The following is an 18,712-nucleotide window of genomic DNA, read 5'->3' on the forward strand; positions in this document are numbered from 1 at the left end:
GATCGCAAATGAAGCCAACAACTAGGGACTATTCCCATACCCCTAGTTGTTGCATCGTCTGTATAACGTAGTCCCACTAAAGAAAGGAAAACGTCGCTTGCCTTTACTGGTCTCTCCCTTGTAGACGGCCATTCACTGCCATAGGAGCATCATTATCAATAAATTAGATCACATGGCATGGTGTGGTCCTTAATTTCAGAAAAAAAGCCAGTTAAATGTCAAGGCTTATTTAATTGGATGATGGGTTCATGCTGCTTAAACCACAGCCATATATATATGCAAGGATCCAACAAAAGTTGCTTCAAACAACAACAAATAGTTTGGTTGGGGGGGGGCGCACAGAGTTAGTTGCCTTTAATGTCCCAAATACCATGAAAAGTATATTATCTTGTAGCCACGCTTTTTCTTATTTCGTTTAATGACAAAACAAATTAGTTGATATCTTCCTTCTTCAACAGTTTATCATTAATTATTATTATGAAACAAAAACACCGATTATTTTGGTTGATTTCTTCAAAAATGCCATCAACGCATTGTCAAACAATACTAATATATAAAAAGGAGAACACTGAATCCAAAATTTTAGGGTATTGAATATGCCTTTATTGGGATAAACACGTAATTGAGTATATTTCAAGCTACCTGTGCTTCGATCTTTTTGATAAATTTTTTTTTTTTGAACCAGTGGAAAGGGCTTTTCAGATTTTTGCATTTCATGTTGTAGTAAAAAAGGAAGTGAGAGGGTTATTACACAGTGTTTGTTTCTTATCTTCTAACATAAAAAGCCATTAAATATAAGAAGGGAGAAGAGAAGAAGACTAATCATATAAATTCCAGGAAAGCTGAACAAAGGATTCATAATATTTTCCATTATTCCAACGTTAAACATATCCCCGAAATTCAAATTACTGTCCAAAAGAAAGGTTGTCGGTTGGCCAACCAGAAACCATTGCATTTATTGGCGGGAAGAGAGATTCCCCATCCTCCAATGCAACTTAAAAAGCACCTTTCACCCTGTACTTTGATCTCCAGAACTCTGAGCAATTCAATCCAATCTCCACTGCAATGGAGGAACTGGAACTCCCCTCTGCCAAGAATTCAGAGCAGAGTACACTCCCCAAATTAGACCCTTCACCAGATTCAAGCCCAAGCGCAAAAGAGAGCCCCGTTTCATTCTTTGGACTCTTTGCAGCAGCTGACACACTGGATTATTTCTTGATGTTCCTTGGCAGCATTGGGGCTTCCATTCATGGTGCTGCACTCCCTGTCTTCTTCATCTTGTTCGGCCGAATGATTGATTCGTTGGGGCATCTCTCTTCTGACCCTCAGAGGCTGTCCTCAGAAGTCTCCAAGGTGCATTCTTTTAGATTTGCCCCATTGTTCTTACCATCTTGCCCATTACTATTCAGCACCATTGTATTTTCATCAAAGCTGATGAAAATTACTTCTTTGTGTCCTTTTGCAGCATGCTCTCTACTTGGTTTATCTTGGACTTATTGTGTTTGTATCGGCATGGATGGGTAAGCAAATGCGCTTCACAATTATTAGGCTGCCATACTTTAAGAATGACCATTTGATCTATATTTCTTGGTGATTTAACTATTACCACGTTTTGGTGCCATTGCACATTCAGGTGTTGCATTCTGGATGCAGACTGGGGAAAGGCAAACTGCCCGCTTGCGATTGAAGTACCTGCAATCAGTACTAAAAAAGGATATTAGTTTCTTTGATACAGAAGCCAGGGACAAAAATTTGATCTTTCACATATCAAGTGATGCAATATTGGTTCAGGATGCCATTAGTGAGAAGGTATATGAGAAAAAATGCAAGGAAGCTATGCCTGATATTTCACTGTTACTATTTTAACAAGAGTACTTATAGCATACTCTTCATTGTTTTTTGGAACTCTATGTTGATCCAGATAGGCCACGGTTTGCGTTATCTCTCCCAATTTGTTGTTGGGTTTGCGGTAGGATTTTCTTCGGTATGGCAGCTTACACTTCTCACCTTGGCTGTTGTTCCATTGATAGCTGTTGCAGGAGGCACTTATACAGTTATCATGTCTAGTTTATCAGAAAAAGGTGAGGCTGCTTATGCTGAAGCGGGGAAGGTCGCAGCAGAGGTAAAAATACATACCTTTCACCTTGGTTCAGCAGCTTCTACAAATTTAAAGTGTTGAGATTTGATACCCATTTCTTCCATACCCATCCTATAAACTTGAAATTAATTCAGATAACAGGGAAAGTTTCTTCTTGTACCATTCCAGTTGCATACTCTCAGTTGCAGTTAATTACTGTAATACTATTTGTTTTTGCCTATTCGGATTAAGGGATTTTCATGGAGAATTAATAAGCAGAGCACTGCTTTTTTTAAGTGTGTGCCCTGAGCTATATTTAGAAGTGCATTGGTGCTTCAAAAGTCAGACTTGTATCTGTAATCTATGGTGTAGAATTCTGGCGTCTTCTTGTTTCACAAATTTAAAAACATGGTTACAGATGACTGCTACTTTCAACAAGTTGTTGTTCTGGCGTCTTGTAATCTCTAAGCGATTTTGTTGCTTCTACAACAATAATCACAAGCCTTCATCACACTGCGTGGTCTCAGCAACATGAATTAAAAAAAACAGTTTTTCACTGAGACTGTGCAGCACTAAATTGAATTATGTATTCACTAACAGAATGCGTATAACAGTCTGAAGTGAGAGATAAACCAAGAACATACATCTAAAATGGTAACGAGATGTCCATGCAAACTGCTAATTTTCTTTTCTTTTGTTTTGACTAGGTTATTTCACAAATTCGTACCGTCTACTCGTTTGTGGGAGAGGACCGGGCGATCGAAACGTACTCAAGGTCACTCCAAAATGCACTTAATATGGGAAAGAGAGTGGTTTTGCTAAAGGAGTTTGTGTTGGCTTTACCTATGCATTGTTGTTCTGTGCCTGGGCATTACTCCTCTGGTATGCGGGGATACTCGTTCGGCATCATGACACTAATGGTGGCAAAGCGTTCACTACAATAATTAATGTCATCTTCAGTGGATTGTGAGTTGAAAACAACTTACTTCTAGTTTGATTACGCCTTCTCTTTTCTTGCTCTTTGTTACCCTAACAAAGGACAGATTCTTTATTCTGCAGTGCTCTCGGGCAAGCTGCTCCAAGTCTGGCTACCATAGCTAAAGGCCGCGCTGCGGCTGCAAATATCATGAGCATGATTAAAGAAGATGCCATCTCTTCTAAAATGTTGGATGAGGGAACAGTGCTACAGAAGGTGGCAGGGCATGTTGAATTTTGTGATGTTGCTTTTGCTTATCCCTCTCGACCTAACATGGTCTTCAAAGATCTGAGCTTTTCAGTTGGTGCTGGACAAAGGGTTGCAATTGTTGGTCCTAGTGGTTCAGGAAAGAGCACCATAATTTCAATGATCCAACGATTCTACAATCCTTGTTCAGGTATTAAAACCTATGGTTTAGGTGTTAGTGTGACAGGTGGTTTGAGTTTTATATAAGTTCAAATCCAAACCAATAATTAGCGAGTTTAGAATTTTAGACCTACAATGACTTAATTATGAAACAATAACTGAACCAACCCAATAAAATTTAAGTTGTCTGAACCAAAGTCTATAAAATTATATTAAAAATTTATAATCTAAAACCTATATCATCATACTAAAGTATTAAGATTTAAAAAACTTATTTTGACATAAATTTTGGGGGGTAAAAAACAAACTGATATAACCAAATAGAAGTTAAAAAAAAAGGAGGCGGCAATTTTGGAAAAAAAATGTCTTATACTAGTCAATGGGGTCGAGTTCATAGACCTAATGGTTTAACTTGAACTTGACCTGATAACAATCAACTCCAAACAAATAAAACCTGAGCCGAATCCAGTTAGGAAAAAAACAATTTAAATCAAACTGACCTAATCACATTGGTTTAGTTCGTTTAATTTGATTCGCATATTTACCCAGACTCACAAGCACCCCTATTGGTTGTAGCAGTTATTTCCTTGGTAGATATTGAACTATTCTTGCATCCCAAGTAGGCCTTTGACAGTTCAGTCACAAATTTACACTCTTTTGGGGGATTGAAATTCACTAGGTAAAATATTGCTGGATGGGCATGATTTAAGGAACCTCCAGTTGAAATGGTTGAGAGACCAGATGGGTTTGGTTAGTCAAGAACCAGCACTTTTTGCAACAAGTATAGCTGCAAATATTTTGTATGGTAAAGAAGATGCAGATATGGATCAAATCATCGAAGCTGCCAGAACTGCAAATGCTCATTCTTTTGTTCAACAATTGCCAGAGGGTTATCATACTCAGGTAGGTATTCCTGTTATCCCTTTTCCGTTCAAATGACATGAATAAGATGCATAAAGGCTAATACGGCTTAAAAACTCAGGACATTTCACACTTATAATACTGAGGGAGAAAGACTTGAGGGACATTTGTCTGCAGATTATGAACTTCTTTTCCTATGTAAGCAGCAAAAATGGTGCTTTTGGATTTAAATATCAGATAACTCCCCGCATTTCTTTGGCAGCAATGATAGTTAACCATGAAAGTTATTGTAGAAAGATTAGATAGTTCACTGGTTGAATGGAACAGCTCAGTTAAAACTACAATCCAGTAAGGGGCAGTTGAAGTGGTTGGAACACTGCAGATTTTAGCATTTATTGACTTACAGTTTGTTGACTACTAGGTGGGAGAGGGGGGAGCTCAGCTCTCTGGAGGACAGAAACAGAGAATTGCTATCTCAAGAGCAGTGCTGAGAAACCCAAAGATACTACTTCTTGATGAGGCAACAAGTGCTCTTGATGCAGAATCAGAGTTCATTGTTCAGCAGGCTCTGAATACAGTAATGTCCGGTCGAACAACAATAGTTGTTGCACATAGACTATCAACTATCAGGGATGTAGATATGATTGTTGTCCTGAAGAATGGACAGGTTGTTGAAAGAGGGACTCACTTGGAGCTTATGGCTAAAGGTGGAGATTATGCCACTCTGGTGAGCTTGCAAGTATCAGAACACGTAATAAGTCCGAGTTTAGAAAATTCTGATGGAACTTCGCAGGCTTCTAGCTCTCAAGAGTATTCCAACTGTCAAAATCATGAGCAGGAGTCTAAGCCAGACAGCACAAGAGAGCTGCAACAAAGTGATCGTGATGTGGCCTCACCAAACGTTACTTCGACTCCAACAGTTTGGGACTTGGTTAAGCTAAACACACCGGAATGGCCCTATGCAATGCTTGGTTCATTGGGTGCAATTCTGGCTGGCATGGAGGCTCCTCTATTTGCTCTTGGAATTACTTACATCTTGACTGCATTTTATTCTACGGATGCTGCTCAAATCAAACGTGAAGTCAGGCAGGTTTCTCTTATATTTCTAGGTGTAGCTCTTATTACCATTCCAATTTATGTGCTGCAACACTACTACTACACCCTAATGGGAGAGCATCTTACTACCCGAGTTCGCTTGCGGATGTTCTCAGGTTTTTTTCCATTCTCTTTTGCGTTATCTGTTTTGGCTCTCTTCCGCTTCAATTATTAATTCCCAGGCATTGTGAATTGCTGTTTTGAACTGCAGCTATTCTTTCCAATGAGGTTGGCTGGTTTGATTTGGACGAGAATAACACTGGCTTACTGATTTCGAAATTAGCAGCTGATGCAACATTGGTGAGAAGTGCACTGGCTGACCGCCTGTCAACAATTGTGCAGAATGTAGCACTGGCTGTCACTGCATTTGGCATCGCCTTTACATTAAGTTGGCGTTTAGCATGCGTTATTATTGCTACCTTCCCGCTGCTTATTGGAGCATCTATAACTGAGGTAAATGAAGAACTGTGACGTTCCAAAACCAATGAAACTTTTCTGGTCAACCTCAATTAAACGTAACGGTGTTAAACTTTTTGCCACCACAGAACTGTTCAATCTTCCTTCATGTTTTGTTTATGTCTGCAGCAACTATTTCTCAAGGGATTTGGAGGAGATTATACCCGTGCCTATTATCGAGCTACTTCTGTGGCTCATGAAGCAATTGCCAATATCCGTACTGTTGTTGCATTTGCCGCTGAAGAAAAGATTTCAACCCGGTTTGCCTCTGAACTAAACCAACCAAACAAGCAGGCCCTTCTGCGCGGACATATTTCAGGTTCCGGATATGGTCTATCTCAGCTCTTTGCATTCTGTTCTTATTCTCTAGGCCTTTGGTATGCATCAGTTCTGATCAAGCACAATGACTCTAATTTTGGAGACATAATTAAGTCCTTCATGGTTCTGATAATCACTGCACTGGCAGTGGCTGAAACACTTGCTCTTGCCCCTGACATTGTAAAGGGATCCCAGGCACTCGGATCAGTTTTCGATATTCTCCAGAGGAAAACAGCCATAGACCCTGAAGATCCTGTATCCAAAACTGTAAGAGAGATCAAAGGTGATATAGAATTCAGGAATGTGACTTTCAAGTACCCAACAAGACCTGATATAACCATTGTGAATGACTTAAATTTAGCAGTTTCAGCAGGAAAGAGCATTGCAGTAGTAGGCCAAAGTGGATCAGGAAAGAGTACTGTGATTGCTCTAGTAATGAGATTTTATGACCCCAATTCAGGCACAGTTCTGATAGATGGTTTTGACATTAAAACCTTCAACTTGAGATCACTGAGACTGAGAATAGGCCTAGTGCAGCAAGAGCCTGCATTGTTCTCCACCACAATCTATGAAAACATAAAGTATGGAAACAAAGAGGCATCGGAGATTGAGATAATGAAGGCTGCCAAGGCTGCAAATGCTCATGGATTCATCAGCAGAATGCCAGAAGGGTATCATACTCAAGTAGGCGACAGGGGAATTCAATTGTCAGGGGGACAGAAGCAGAGAGTGGCCATTGCTAGAGCAATACTGAAAGATCCATCTATCCTTCTTCTCGATGAGGCAACAAGTGCACTGGACTCTGCATCAGAGAAAAAGGTCCAAGAAGCTCTTGAACAGCTGATGAAAGGCCGAACAACAATATTGGTGGCTCACCGGCTGTCCACCATAAGTAATGCAAACTGCATTGCAGTGCTGCAGAAGGGCAAGGTGGTTGAATGTGGCACCCACCATCAGCTTATCAGCAGGCCAGGAGGCATATACACACAGTTGATCAATCTACAACAGGAAAATAGCACATAAGTTCATTGATTATTTGGAGTGTTTGGAAGATAAAGAACCAATCACTATATATTTGAAGCCTAACAAGATTTAATGATGCCCATTGAGCAAATCAATCTGCCTATTGTTTTCGGCACCAGCAATCTCACAAGTCCATTTATGAACACTTGCTTTGCTTCTGTGAAATTGAAATAATAACATTTTCCAAATTGGTCCAATTTTGAAATCAAAATCATAATTCAAGCTGTCCTAGAATTCATGGCATTAGAAGTAGTTCGTCAGTTATGTTCTCTGCACATGACTGCCACTTGGAACTCAAAGCTGTCCTCACTCTTCAAGGGCAATGGTGCTGACAAAATATAACATAGCCAGTTAATAAACACTTACTTCTATAATCCCGTTAACCTGGTCAATTATATAATTACTAATGGGGAATAAAAGCTGCTTGCTTTGATAAAAGTAATGGAAGAAACATGTACAGAGAGTAAACAGATAGGAGACAGTTAATGAGGCAGTTATTCAATTATTACACTTCAGTTGGTTATAAAACATCTGACAAGGATAACTGCTCCTAACTGATTGCTTTGGGAAACTTAAAAAGAAGATAGGTATTTACAAAAAACGTATCATCTGGTTCTTGAACAATTTTTCAGATATATTATTATCCTTTATACTAACTACTAACTTGAGCATCAGACTGTTTTTTCCAGAAAAACCCTATCAAGTTCTAGGTCAACCTAAACCTAAACCATGAGAAAGGCCAAGAGTCCCACCATATCAAATCTAGAAAATACCATCCAAAGAATCATCTATCAATTACGATAGTATCCTAATGAACTAAAAATTCAATTATAAGAAAAGTAAAATCGACAGGATAAGTAACATTGAAAGGATGAACCTAGGAGCTGATTTATACATCAACCAGCACAAGGATGCAACACAATTAGATTTGATTATCTTCCCCATGTTTCAAGACATTTAATGTGCAGGCTTTGCCAAAGGATTGCATATTAAATGTCAAAAACATAATGAAATAAACACACATATTGGAATAACCATAATTTTCTTAATTAAAGAAAATGCCTGCATCAAGCTCAAATTAAAACACATACCTTTTTGCATGTAGAAGCTTCCTAACTATAGTGCATGCCAGAGTTACTAAGCTCAAACACAGTTATTCAATTGACCAGATACCATACTACTTCTGCAAAACTGACACACAAACCAAGAACGAAATGCAGAACAAACATAACAGTTTAACATAATGAGATTATCTTTCCAAGCTTTGTTCCAACATGAATTATTGGAACACCAGGTGCATAATGCCTCAATTCAGGAATCCAACGAAATACAAGGGTAAAAAAAAAAAAAAATTGAGAACAGATTAGACATACAAAGTGAATAATAGCCATGAAATAGCACACTCAAGGGTCATAACCTTCTTTGCAACATTTTCATAACTGGGGTTGCTAATTAGAGAAAATGAAAGGAGAAATACATCTTCTACACAATAGCTCAAAGGTCTTAATCTGTTGTAAACCTCCTGGCTTGTGAATAATTGATAAGGTCAAACCCAAAACAAGAACAACAGAGAAAGAGCTGAAATATAAAACGTCTGGAAAAAAAGCAAGAAATGTTGAAATCACCAGCAGCATCCCATAGGCATAGATTAACTCTGCTCCCATCCAAAACCACATTTGCACTAGAGATAAGATTTAGTGTAGTGATAAAATAAGTTTATTTTAAGTTTGAGTTCATGACTTCAAATCTTGCTGATAGAGTTGGTTTCTATTTTTCAAAACAAAGAACATTGGATGGTATTTTAGGCTTAAGTAAAGTTTGGCAGGGCTCCACACACCAAACCTGGTGTTTGCATATTTAATGTACAGATAATAGATTTATTAATCTTTTTTTATCAATTTAGTGCCTTGCTTCACACAGCTAAGCACTTTTTTGAGCACCTAGTGCCTCAAGCAACATACTGCCATAGCACCTTAAGAGAGCTTTTGGCCGCTAACTACCTTGCATCTGATAAGAATGCATGTAACAATAACACTTATAAATGAAGTGCAGTCCATGAAAAGGTGGTTGATTACTGTTTCCAAGGTTTTCCCAGTCTTCCAATTTCACCAAAGCCCCAAAATCATCCAATGCATGGCAAAGACAACCTGAACAACCTCCAAAAATCCAACCCACTTACACCCACATCTAGTGCCAAATGCCTTTATTCCACTTACCTTTATAAGCAACACTGGCATGACACTCATTGTGTAGGAAGCCAACCATTCACCATTGAAAACATCAAACAACCACGGATGATATGGGGATTATGTGTCCTCATAAGAGCCAACATCCATTCTTGGGATTTAACATCCAATGCTAAAATTTGAATTGCATGGAATAAAGTCGTCTTTGGCTAACAAACTATTGCTTTCTCTGAGTTAGGATAACAATTAACATCCAAAATTAAAGAAGTGTCCATTCACAATCTAGGATAAAACACATAACTCGTTTACAAAGTAATCCCAAAAGGATCTTGTAGAAATAGAAGTATTTTGAATATAGAATATTCTTTATATACCTTAGGAACTATGTATATTCCTCTTTCCTTTTTTGTTATTTTCCTTTTGTATTATTCTCTTCCTCTATAAAGAGAAAAGGAAAATCATCATATAATCTTAAGAAATGGATAAATATATTTTCTCAACTTTATTTAGATGGTATCAGAGCTAGAATTAGGGATTAAATCACAGTCGTTCATTGTGAAACCCTAATTTCTTCTATTCCTCTGCTATACCCAAGTATTGCCACCGTCCTTTCACCAGCCGCTTGTCACCGCTGCATCCTCAGGCTACTGTTGCCCTTACATCGGCTGCCGCCTCTGAGATCCGGCCATCCCGATCGCTGCTGCCTCTACAGTCGTCATTGTTCTTTAGTGGGTTCCCACCTCTAGAACGATCGCAGCCTCCTAGCCTCTCGCGAAGGTCGGCTTCCATCAATCGCACCTGTAGCTGTCTTTGGTTGCAAAGGTCGGCTTTGCATCGCACACCAGAGTCGCTCCTATCCGTCGTTCGTGCTGCTTCTACATCACGCATCAGATGTTCACACTTGTCGCTGTCGCGAAGGTCGGCTCTGCATCGCACACCAGAGCCGCCCCTATCCTTCGTTCGTGCTGCATCATCAGACGTGCTGTTGTTCGAGCTGTCGTTCGTTGCCTCTGTCACCCAGATAAGGTCTGGCCCTCTATTGTTCAGATTGGGCAACTGGGTACCTAGATCCAAGTATCCAAATCCGTGGTTCACTCCTAGCGTGTCCAGATCCGACCATTGTGTATAGATCCAAATCCAGATCCAGATCCAGATCCAGCTGTTGGTGGGTCCTCGCTTCTGCTGCCCTAATCTGGTTGTTCAACCACCATGACTGACTCTGCATCTGCAATCACTCCGACCTAGCATTCCCAGACTTCTTAAGACCAGTTTTGAGTTCCCCGAAACTCCTCCAATTCACATTTGATACAGATTACGACCATTCGTCTCAATGGTACCAATTTCCTGCGTTGGTCGCAATCTGTTCGTATGTACATTCAAGGTCAGGAAAAGATTGACTATTTGACTGGCGCCACATCAGCTCCAGACAGCAAAGACCCACTGTACGACATTTGGGATGCCGAGAATTCAATGGTGATGACGTGACTTGTTAACTCCTGGAGGAAGAGAAAAGTTTGAACTATATGTGCTTCTCTACAACAAAGGAACTATGGGATGAAGTCACTACCATGTATTTCGAATTGGGGAATTAATCCCAAATCTACGAGCTCAATTAGAAACTGGGTGAGATTCGACAAGGTAGTGATATTGTCACCATATATTTTAATTCTTTAAAGTGCATTTGGCAGGACTTGGATCTCTTCAATACATATGAGTGGAAAAACACAAAAGATTGCAAATATTATCAGAAAATGGTCGATGCTAACACGGTATTTAAGTTTCTTGCTAGACTCAATGTTGAGTATGATGAAGTCCGAGGGAGAATCGTCGGTAGAAATCCACTCTCGTCTCTTAGTGAAGCTTTTTTTGAAGTTCGGCATGAAGAAAGCCGAAGATTGGTTATGTTGGGCAAGAAAAAGAGTGGTGAAAGTGGGCTATTTGAAAATATGGCGCTCGTGACTGCTGATACTAATGTTGGTGGACGGCATATTACAGGTCAACGAAAGGCGGAAGAAAAGCCCCGTGTTTGGTGTGATCATTGCAATAAACCACGTCATACTCGAGAGACCTGTTGGGTGCTTCATGGCAAGCCAGCCAATTGAAAGTCTAGATCGAAGCGATCCCAACCTACTGCCCATAAAGCTGATGCAGGACCATTCAACAAAGAGCAACTTGATCAACTTTGCGATTGCTAAAGCCTAATCTATCCCCTGGTACACCCAATTGTTCTTTGGCCTATTCAGGTAGAAATTCCTTTACCCTATCTAGCTCTTTTCAATTTGTTTCATGGATCATTGATTCAGGAGCATTTGATCATATGATTGGTTTATCACATCTATTCAACTCGTATATTCCTTGTTCTGGTAGTGAAAAAATAAGAATAGCCGATAGTAGTCTTACACCTATTGCAGGTAAAGGTCTCATTAAACTTTCTGACAATATTGATCTACAATCAGTACTCCATGTTCCTAAACTTGCCTGCAATCTTCTTTCTGTTAGTAAACTCTCCAAAGACTCTAATTGTCGTGTTATATTTTTTGATTCCTATTACATTTTTCAGGCCGGGAACTCGAGGAAGACGATTGGCAGTGCTAGAGAAATAAACAGGCTCTACTATTTGGATGGGGATGTCTTGCGTAATTAAAAAGCTCACGGGCTAAGTGGTATTAGTTCTACTTTTGTTTCCAATCAAATAATGCAATGGCATCTTAGACTAGGCCATCCTAAATTTCCTTAGACATATTTATTTTCTACGTTATTTAAAGGAGTGGATCCTTCTATGTTTCAATGCGAGAGTTGTCATTTATCCAAAGATTATCATGTTAAATTTCTTCCAAAACCCTATTGTCCTTCAAAACCATTATATTTAGTACATAGTGATGTTTGGGGCCCTTCTAAGGTCTCCACTTTGTCTAGCAAAAAGTGGTTTGTTACTTTCATTGATGATCATACTCGAGTTTGTTGGGTTTACTTACTTGCAAAGAAATCAGACGTGCCTAGAACTTTTAAGGATTTTTTCCATATGGTTGAAACTCAATTTAACACAAGAATCTGTATTCTTCGATCTGATAATGGCATATTTTAATGAATCTTTGGGGGTTTTTTTTAAAAGAAAAAGGAATTTTACATCAATCCATTTGCCGTAAAACTCCCCAACAAAAATGGTATTGCTGAACAAAAAAATCGACACCTATTCGAGGTTGCCAAGGCCATCATGTTTTCAATGAATGTCCCTAAATACCTCTGGGGTGACGCAATTTTAACCGCTTCTCATCTCATCAATCGAATCGTATGCCCACTCACGTTCTACAGTTTCAAACTCCTTTACACTCTTTAAAACAACTATTCCCTCTCTGTCGTATATGTTCTGAGTTACCCTTAAAAGTTTTTGGATGCACTTGATTTGTTTATGTTCCTCAAATATTTCATTCCAAATTGGATCCCATAGCTGAAAAATGTGTCTTTCTGGGCTACGCACCAAATAAAAAAAGGTACAAATGCTTTGATCCTGTCACCAAAAAAACTTATATTACTATGGATGTGTCTTTCCTCGAAACTCAACCCTAATTTCCCAAAAATCATCTTCAGGGGGAGCATATTGAGAAAGAAGGTAATTTTTTGAATTCTAATATTGAGGAGGATAATTACTTAAAACTCTATGATCCTTGTCCTACCATGATTGGTGCTCCCCTCCACTCTGATAAACAACTCAAGGATATAAATGTTCCAAACATTGTGGAACAGGGTGTGTCTGGTTCACAAGTGCCTAGCGTGATGGGATTGAAACCAGGGGGAGAATTACCACAGACGGATCAAAATATTCCAAAACTGGAGCTTCAATTTTATACAAGAAGGCAAACTTTGAAGAATACTATCAATCCAAATATTCCTCTAACAATTGAACAATCGACGTCTTCGAATGATAGGCTTTCGGATAGTACTTCTTCATCTCATGGTAACTCTAAACTCACTCCATATTATTCTTCATTTGACTTGTCCGATCTTGAAGTCCCTATTGCTACTAGGAAATGAGTGAGATCTTGTACCAAACACCCAATTGCTAAATACCTATCATACCAAAAATTGTCCAATCATCATAAGGCCTTTCTTTCAAATATTTCTAACCTGCATGTCCAAGAACAATTCAAGATGCCCTTGGTGACCCAGATTAGAAGTTAGTAGTCCAAGAGGAAATGAGTGCTCTTAGAAAGAATGGAACTTGAGAGATTGTGAACAAACCAGAAGGCAAAACAACAGTAGGTTGTAAGTGGGTATTTACTATAAAATGTAAGGCAGATAGGAGCATAGAAAGATACAAAACAAGGCTGGTTGCTAAGGGTTTCACCCAAACATACGGCATCGACTATCAAGAAACATTTGCTCCAGTAGCTAAAATAAACTCCATTCGAGTTCTCCTCTCCCTTGCAGTGAATTTTGATTGGCCACTTCACCAATTTGATGTAAAGAATGCCTTCCTAAATGGTGATTTAGAAGAAGTGTTTATGGATCGTCTACCAGAGTTTAAAAAGAGCCTTGGTACAAACAAGGTATATCGTTTAAAAAGATCCTTATATGGTCTAAAACAGTCTCTGAGAACATGGTTTGAAAGATTTGGAAAGGCGGTGAAAAGCCATGGTTACATTCAGAGCCAAGCAGATCACACACTTTTCTTCAAACACGCCAGTGACAGTAAGAAAGCAATCTTAATTGTCTATGTGGATGATATAATAATGACTGGTGATGACAAATGAGAGATTGAAGAGCTTAAGAGGAGATTAGCTCATGAGTTCGAGATCAAGAACTTGGGTCCTCTAAAGTACTTTCTTGGGATGGAATTTGCAAGATCTAAGAAGGGGTTCTTTGTCAACCAATGTAAGTATTCTGGATTTACTCAGTGAAACATGAATGCTTGGGTGTAAGGTTGTTGAAACTCCCATTGAACCCAACTTAAAACTTCAACTTGCCGAGGCCAAGAATGTGGTAGAAAGGGAGAAATATCAAAGACTTGTGGGTAGACTTATCTATCTATCCCATACTCGACCAGACATAGCCTATGCTGTAAGTGTTGTAAGTCAATTTATGCACTCACCTAGTTCACAACATTTTGAAGCTACCCACAGAATTTTGCGGTACCTAAAGGAACCCCTGGGAAAGGTCTACTTTTTAGACAATGTGGGCATCTTCATGTAGAGGCTTATACAGATGCAGATTGGGCAGGTAGTATAACTGACAGAAGATCTACATCAGGGTACTGCACCTTTGTGAGAGGCAATCTTGTTACTTGGAGGAGTAAGAAACAAAATGTGGTGGCCAGAAGCAGTGTTGAAGCCGAATTTCATGCAGTTGCCCATGGTATTTGTGAGGTCATGTGGATAAAGAAGCTTCTATCAGACTTGAGGGTCTCCACTTCCCTTCTAGTTAAAGTTTACTGTGATAATAAAGCTGCAATCTCTATTACTCATAATCTAGTTCTCCATGACAGGACGAAGCATGTAAAAGTGGATAAACACTTTATTAAGAAAAAAATTGATAATAGAGTAATTTGTATGCCATACATTCCAATAGTTGATCAAGTGGCTGACATTCTTACAAAAGGAGTACATAGAACTCAGTTTGAGAAACTTGTGAGCAAGGTTGCCATGGAAGATATCTTTAAGCCAGCTTGAGGGGAAGTGTAGAAATTATAGAATATTCTTTATATATCTTAGGAGCTATGTATATTCTGTGTATATTCCTCTTTCCTTTTTTGTTATTTTCCTTTTGTATTATTCTCTTCCTTTATAAAGAGAAAAGAAAAACCATCGTATAATCTTAAGAAATAGAGAAATATATTTTCTCAACCTTGTTTAGAAATGCCTTGGTTGCTATTTTCTATCAAGACAGATCTACAAATTACCAATATTTGTTACACTTCACAACATAAATACTGATAGCTGCAAACCATAATTGCTAGTACAAATGCATTTTTATGCGCGCGGAACTTGGTTGGGCCCTATCTTATTATCCTATCAACACGTGAAACTCAAATCACAAAGCCAATCCTTAAAACCATTTGCACCTAACAATAAACCTTCATACAAGATACATTCTTGTATATCTTAAAATCTTCTCCTTTAGAAACATATCTTACTAAAATGAGCTGACATTCTTCGTCAGATTTTACCGTCCACCTAACGCAAAATAAATTCTAAGAACATATATACATGCAAGAAGGTAGATAAATGCGCATGGAACCCACCACGCCGAGCCCTGCTTTATTTTTCCAATCAAGAGAGGAACTCAAATCATGAGTCCCAACATCAATGCCATTTCCATCAAACAGTGACACTTTGTGGAAAATACATCCCAGCATATCACAATAACCTCTAGAATTTACATTACTAATATTAGCTGACATTCTGCATGAGACGTCACTTCTACCTTGTGCAAAAGGAATCAAGGAACATAGATGCACGAGGAGTTGCTTCTACTTCACTCAAAGGAATCACAGAACAAATATACATGCAATATAGGCATTCCTTTCCTTACTAAACTCATGTAATACTTTTTTGGTCTAAAATATGAATTGATTTCAACCTTTTCTGAAACATTACATATTTCCAAACATAAATTACTGATAAGTCAATGGAAACACTCGATTCTTTTTTAAGTATCTTTTTGGTTGGATGTCACTGTTGTGTTGATGTCCTTTATGCTGACACATCACTTAAGGTTAAGCAACTCTTAGAAATAATTACCACGACCAATCCATTACTCTTATGTCGTGATCTTGAAATTTTTGTAGTTAAATAACAATGAATCTTATAATGTCATGTCACATGCATTAACTTAAAAAAAATGTAAAAATATGAATAAAGAAGTAATCCAACAAATCTAATAATAATTTTGTTATTTCTTTCCCCTTTTACTTTTTCATAAACACCATAAGTTTTCAAACTGTCTGTCTCTTATTGTGTGCATTTATAAAAATGATATAGTTGGCTGATACTTTTTGCATCAACTGTATAGTTTTTATTACCTTCTTTGGCAATGTGTGTTTATTAAAATAAGTTATGTATATAAGGGCACAATACAATAAGATATGATTATTTTCCCATGTTTCATGATGTTTGTTTAACATGAAGGCTTTACCAAAAGATACGATAATAAACGCCAATAACAGAATGAGATAAACACACGTACTGGAACAACCAAAGCTTTCCTAATTAAAGAAAATCCCTTCATCGGGCTCAAATTAAACCACATACTTTTTGCATGTAGAAAAGCTTCCTCATTATAGTGGATGTAAGCCTACACTTACTAAGCTCAAACAAAGCCATTCAATTGACCAGATGCCATACTAATTATGAAAACCCATCATAGCAAACAAGACAAAATGAAGAATAAAGAAAGTATCTTACCAAGCTTTGTTCCAACAAGAATTATTGGAACGCCAAGGGCATAATCCCTCAATTCAGGAAGCCACTGAAACAGAAATCAAAAGGAAGGGGAAAAAAAAAAACAGAAGCAAAAAAAAATATATATATATCTGTCAACAGATTATAAATACAAATTGAATAACAGCCCTGAAATAGCACTCACTCAAGGGTCTTAACCTTCTTTGCAACATTTTCATAACTGGCATTGTTAATTAGAGATAATGCAAGGAGAAATACATCTGCTCCACGATAGCTCAAAGGTCTTAATCTGTTGTAATCCTCCTGGCCTGTCAACATTGATAAAGTTAAAACCAAAAACAAGAACAAATGAGAAAGAGCAGAAATATAAAAAATCTGGCTAAAAAGAAAGAAGTTTTGAAATTACCAGCAGTATCCCATAGGCCTAGATTGACTGTGCTCCCATCCACAACCACATTTGCACTAAAATTGTCAAAAACAGTTGGCACATAATCCTGTTCCCCATTGCAAAAATGAAAAGAGGATCAATAACTGAGAACCAGACAATTTTTCTTCCACAACTTGTTGCGAATAAATCCACCGGTAAGAAACCAAAATTTATAGCACAATCTTAGCGCATTAGAGACTGCATAATGAAGTATTACATATAGAATAGGTAACTTCAATCCTTTAACCACGACCTTATCTCATTCTAGATGGTTAACCCAATCCTGAACCATGAGAAAGGTCAAGAGTCCCATCATGTTAACTCCAGAAAACACCATGGACAGAATCATCAGGAACCAATTACAACAATACCATGATGAACTAAAAACTCAATTACCCACGAAAAGTAAAATAGACAGCTGATAGCAGCATTAAAGTGACAAACTAGGAGCTGGTTTTATGTGTCAGTTATGCACAGAATGCACTCATTTGTCCGGTTGTAAGATGCAACCACCTGAGATTGTAGCCATCATTTATAGCCCAAATAAGACCGTTCGTCGAGATTAATGTTAAAGGGTGATTGGGTGAAAACCCACACAATAGTTTTGAGGATACGTTTGCAATGGCATTTAGAGTACACGATAAAGAATAGCATTGCGAACTCGAATCTTTCAAGAACTACAAATACCACAATTTTAAGAATTAGAAAAACCAAGACAATGTTCCACATCCATTTAAACTTGGTAGTTTGAGTTCACAGTCATTCGAAGAAAAGAACAACAAAAACCAAGCATCTTCTCAGAAAGACTTAATAAAACAATAAACCCTCTCCGTTCATTCTCTCACAGAGGTCGAAGGATTATCAAATAACTAACAGAACAAAGAGTAATTAATTGCGCAGACAAACGGTGGAGAGTTGAGAGAAGGCGAAGGCCTTGGAACAGAACGAACCGTAGGGAAAGTGTTACTGGTGTAGGAAATCAGCATGCAGGTCTTGCCGACGGCGCCGTCGCCGACGGTCACGCACTTTATGAACCTCGAAGCGCTCATTTCCGGCAGAGAACCACCAGACCTTGGCCCGACTATCAAGAACCACTCCTCTTCTACTTCTTCAGCTTCAGAGTTGGAAGCACATCAGATCGAAGAAGAGAACCAACTCAAAACCCCACTTTCTGAACCAAAACCCCAGCAAAATGTAAGCCCTAACCTGATAGCAAGACGAAATATCCTCTGCGTTTGTGTGTGTGTGTGTGTGTGTGTGAGAGAGAGAGAGAGAGAGAGAGAGACGCTAACCTGACCGCCGATTGACAAATGTGGGAGAGGCGAGGCATTGCGCTGACATCTCTGTGCCAGCTAAATTTGAATACACGTAAATGATGATAATTTTCTTTTTTTTTTATTTGAAAAGAATAAAAACATGTTATAGACGGTGGTTTTGTTGAGATTATCTATTTTTTATTAAATTTTTATAAATTATTTTCTTATTTGCTAAGATACATTTAATGTATTTTTTAATATTAAATATTAAATA

At 38.3% G+C, this 18,712-nt stretch overlaps 2 protein-coding genes across 3 annotated transcripts; one reads left to right on the top strand and one right to left on the bottom strand.

Annotated features, from left to right (window-relative positions):
* Positions 1-901: 901 nt before the first annotated feature.
* Positions 902-7,525, top strand: LOC127808796 (ABC transporter B family member 13-like). Its single transcript, XM_052347420.1, is given in 11 exon segments — positions 902-1,353; positions 1,466-1,520; positions 1,634-1,809; positions 1,922-2,122; positions 2,785-2,884; positions 2,887-3,043; positions 3,137-3,450; positions 4,099-4,322; positions 4,702-5,491; positions 5,587-5,828; positions 5,961-7,525. Coding segments are annotated over 11 exon segments (3,759 nt in total). The 5' UTR covers positions 902-1,065; the 3' UTR covers positions 7,173-7,525.
* Positions 6,950-18,445, bottom strand: LOC127808801 (rac-like GTP-binding protein 5). Of its 2 annotated transcripts, none has more exons than XM_052347430.1 (5): positions 18,133-18,445; positions 17,162-17,249; positions 16,954-17,063; positions 16,759-16,822; positions 6,950-7,148 (listed from the first exon to the last, which is right to left on the bottom strand). In XM_052347430.1, the coding sequence occupies exons 1-5, from the start codon at positions 18,229-18,231 to the stop codon at positions 7,144-7,146; spliced, it is 366 nt and encodes a 121-aa protein (XP_052203390.1). In that variant the 5' UTR covers positions 18,232-18,445; the 3' UTR covers positions 6,950-7,143. The 2 variants fall into 2 exon arrangements, with proteins under 2 accessions (XP_052203390.1, XP_052203391.1); XM_052347431.1 differs by having other exon boundaries at positions 16,940-17,063; positions 18,133-18,444.
* Between the last annotated feature and the right edge of the window lie 267 nt (positions 18,446-18,712).

Source organism: Diospyros lotus, chromosome 8 (genome assembly GCF_014633365.1).
Source record: "Diospyros lotus cultivar Yz01 chromosome 8, ASM1463336v1, whole genome shotgun sequence".
NCBI classification, from domain to species: domain Eukaryota; kingdom Viridiplantae; phylum Streptophyta; class Magnoliopsida; order Ericales; family Ebenaceae; genus Diospyros; species Diospyros lotus.

What these genes read in the sequence shown, in the direction of transcription:
- LOC127808801 (XM_052347430.1), bottom strand. Translation starts at nt 18,231, where the DNA reads ATGAGCGCTTCGAGGTTCATAAAGTGCGTGACCGTCGGCGACGGCGCC. An exon ending in AGGCCTATGGGATACTGCTG is followed by an intron (nt 17,064 to 17,161) that starts GTAATTTCAAAA and finishes CAATGTTGACAG; the next exon opens with GCCAGGAGGATTACAACAGA. An exon ending in ATGAAAATGTTGCAAAGAAG is followed by an intron (nt 16,823 to 16,953) that starts GTTAAGACCCTT and finishes TTTCTGTTTCAG; the next exon opens with TGGCTTCCTGAATTGAGGGA.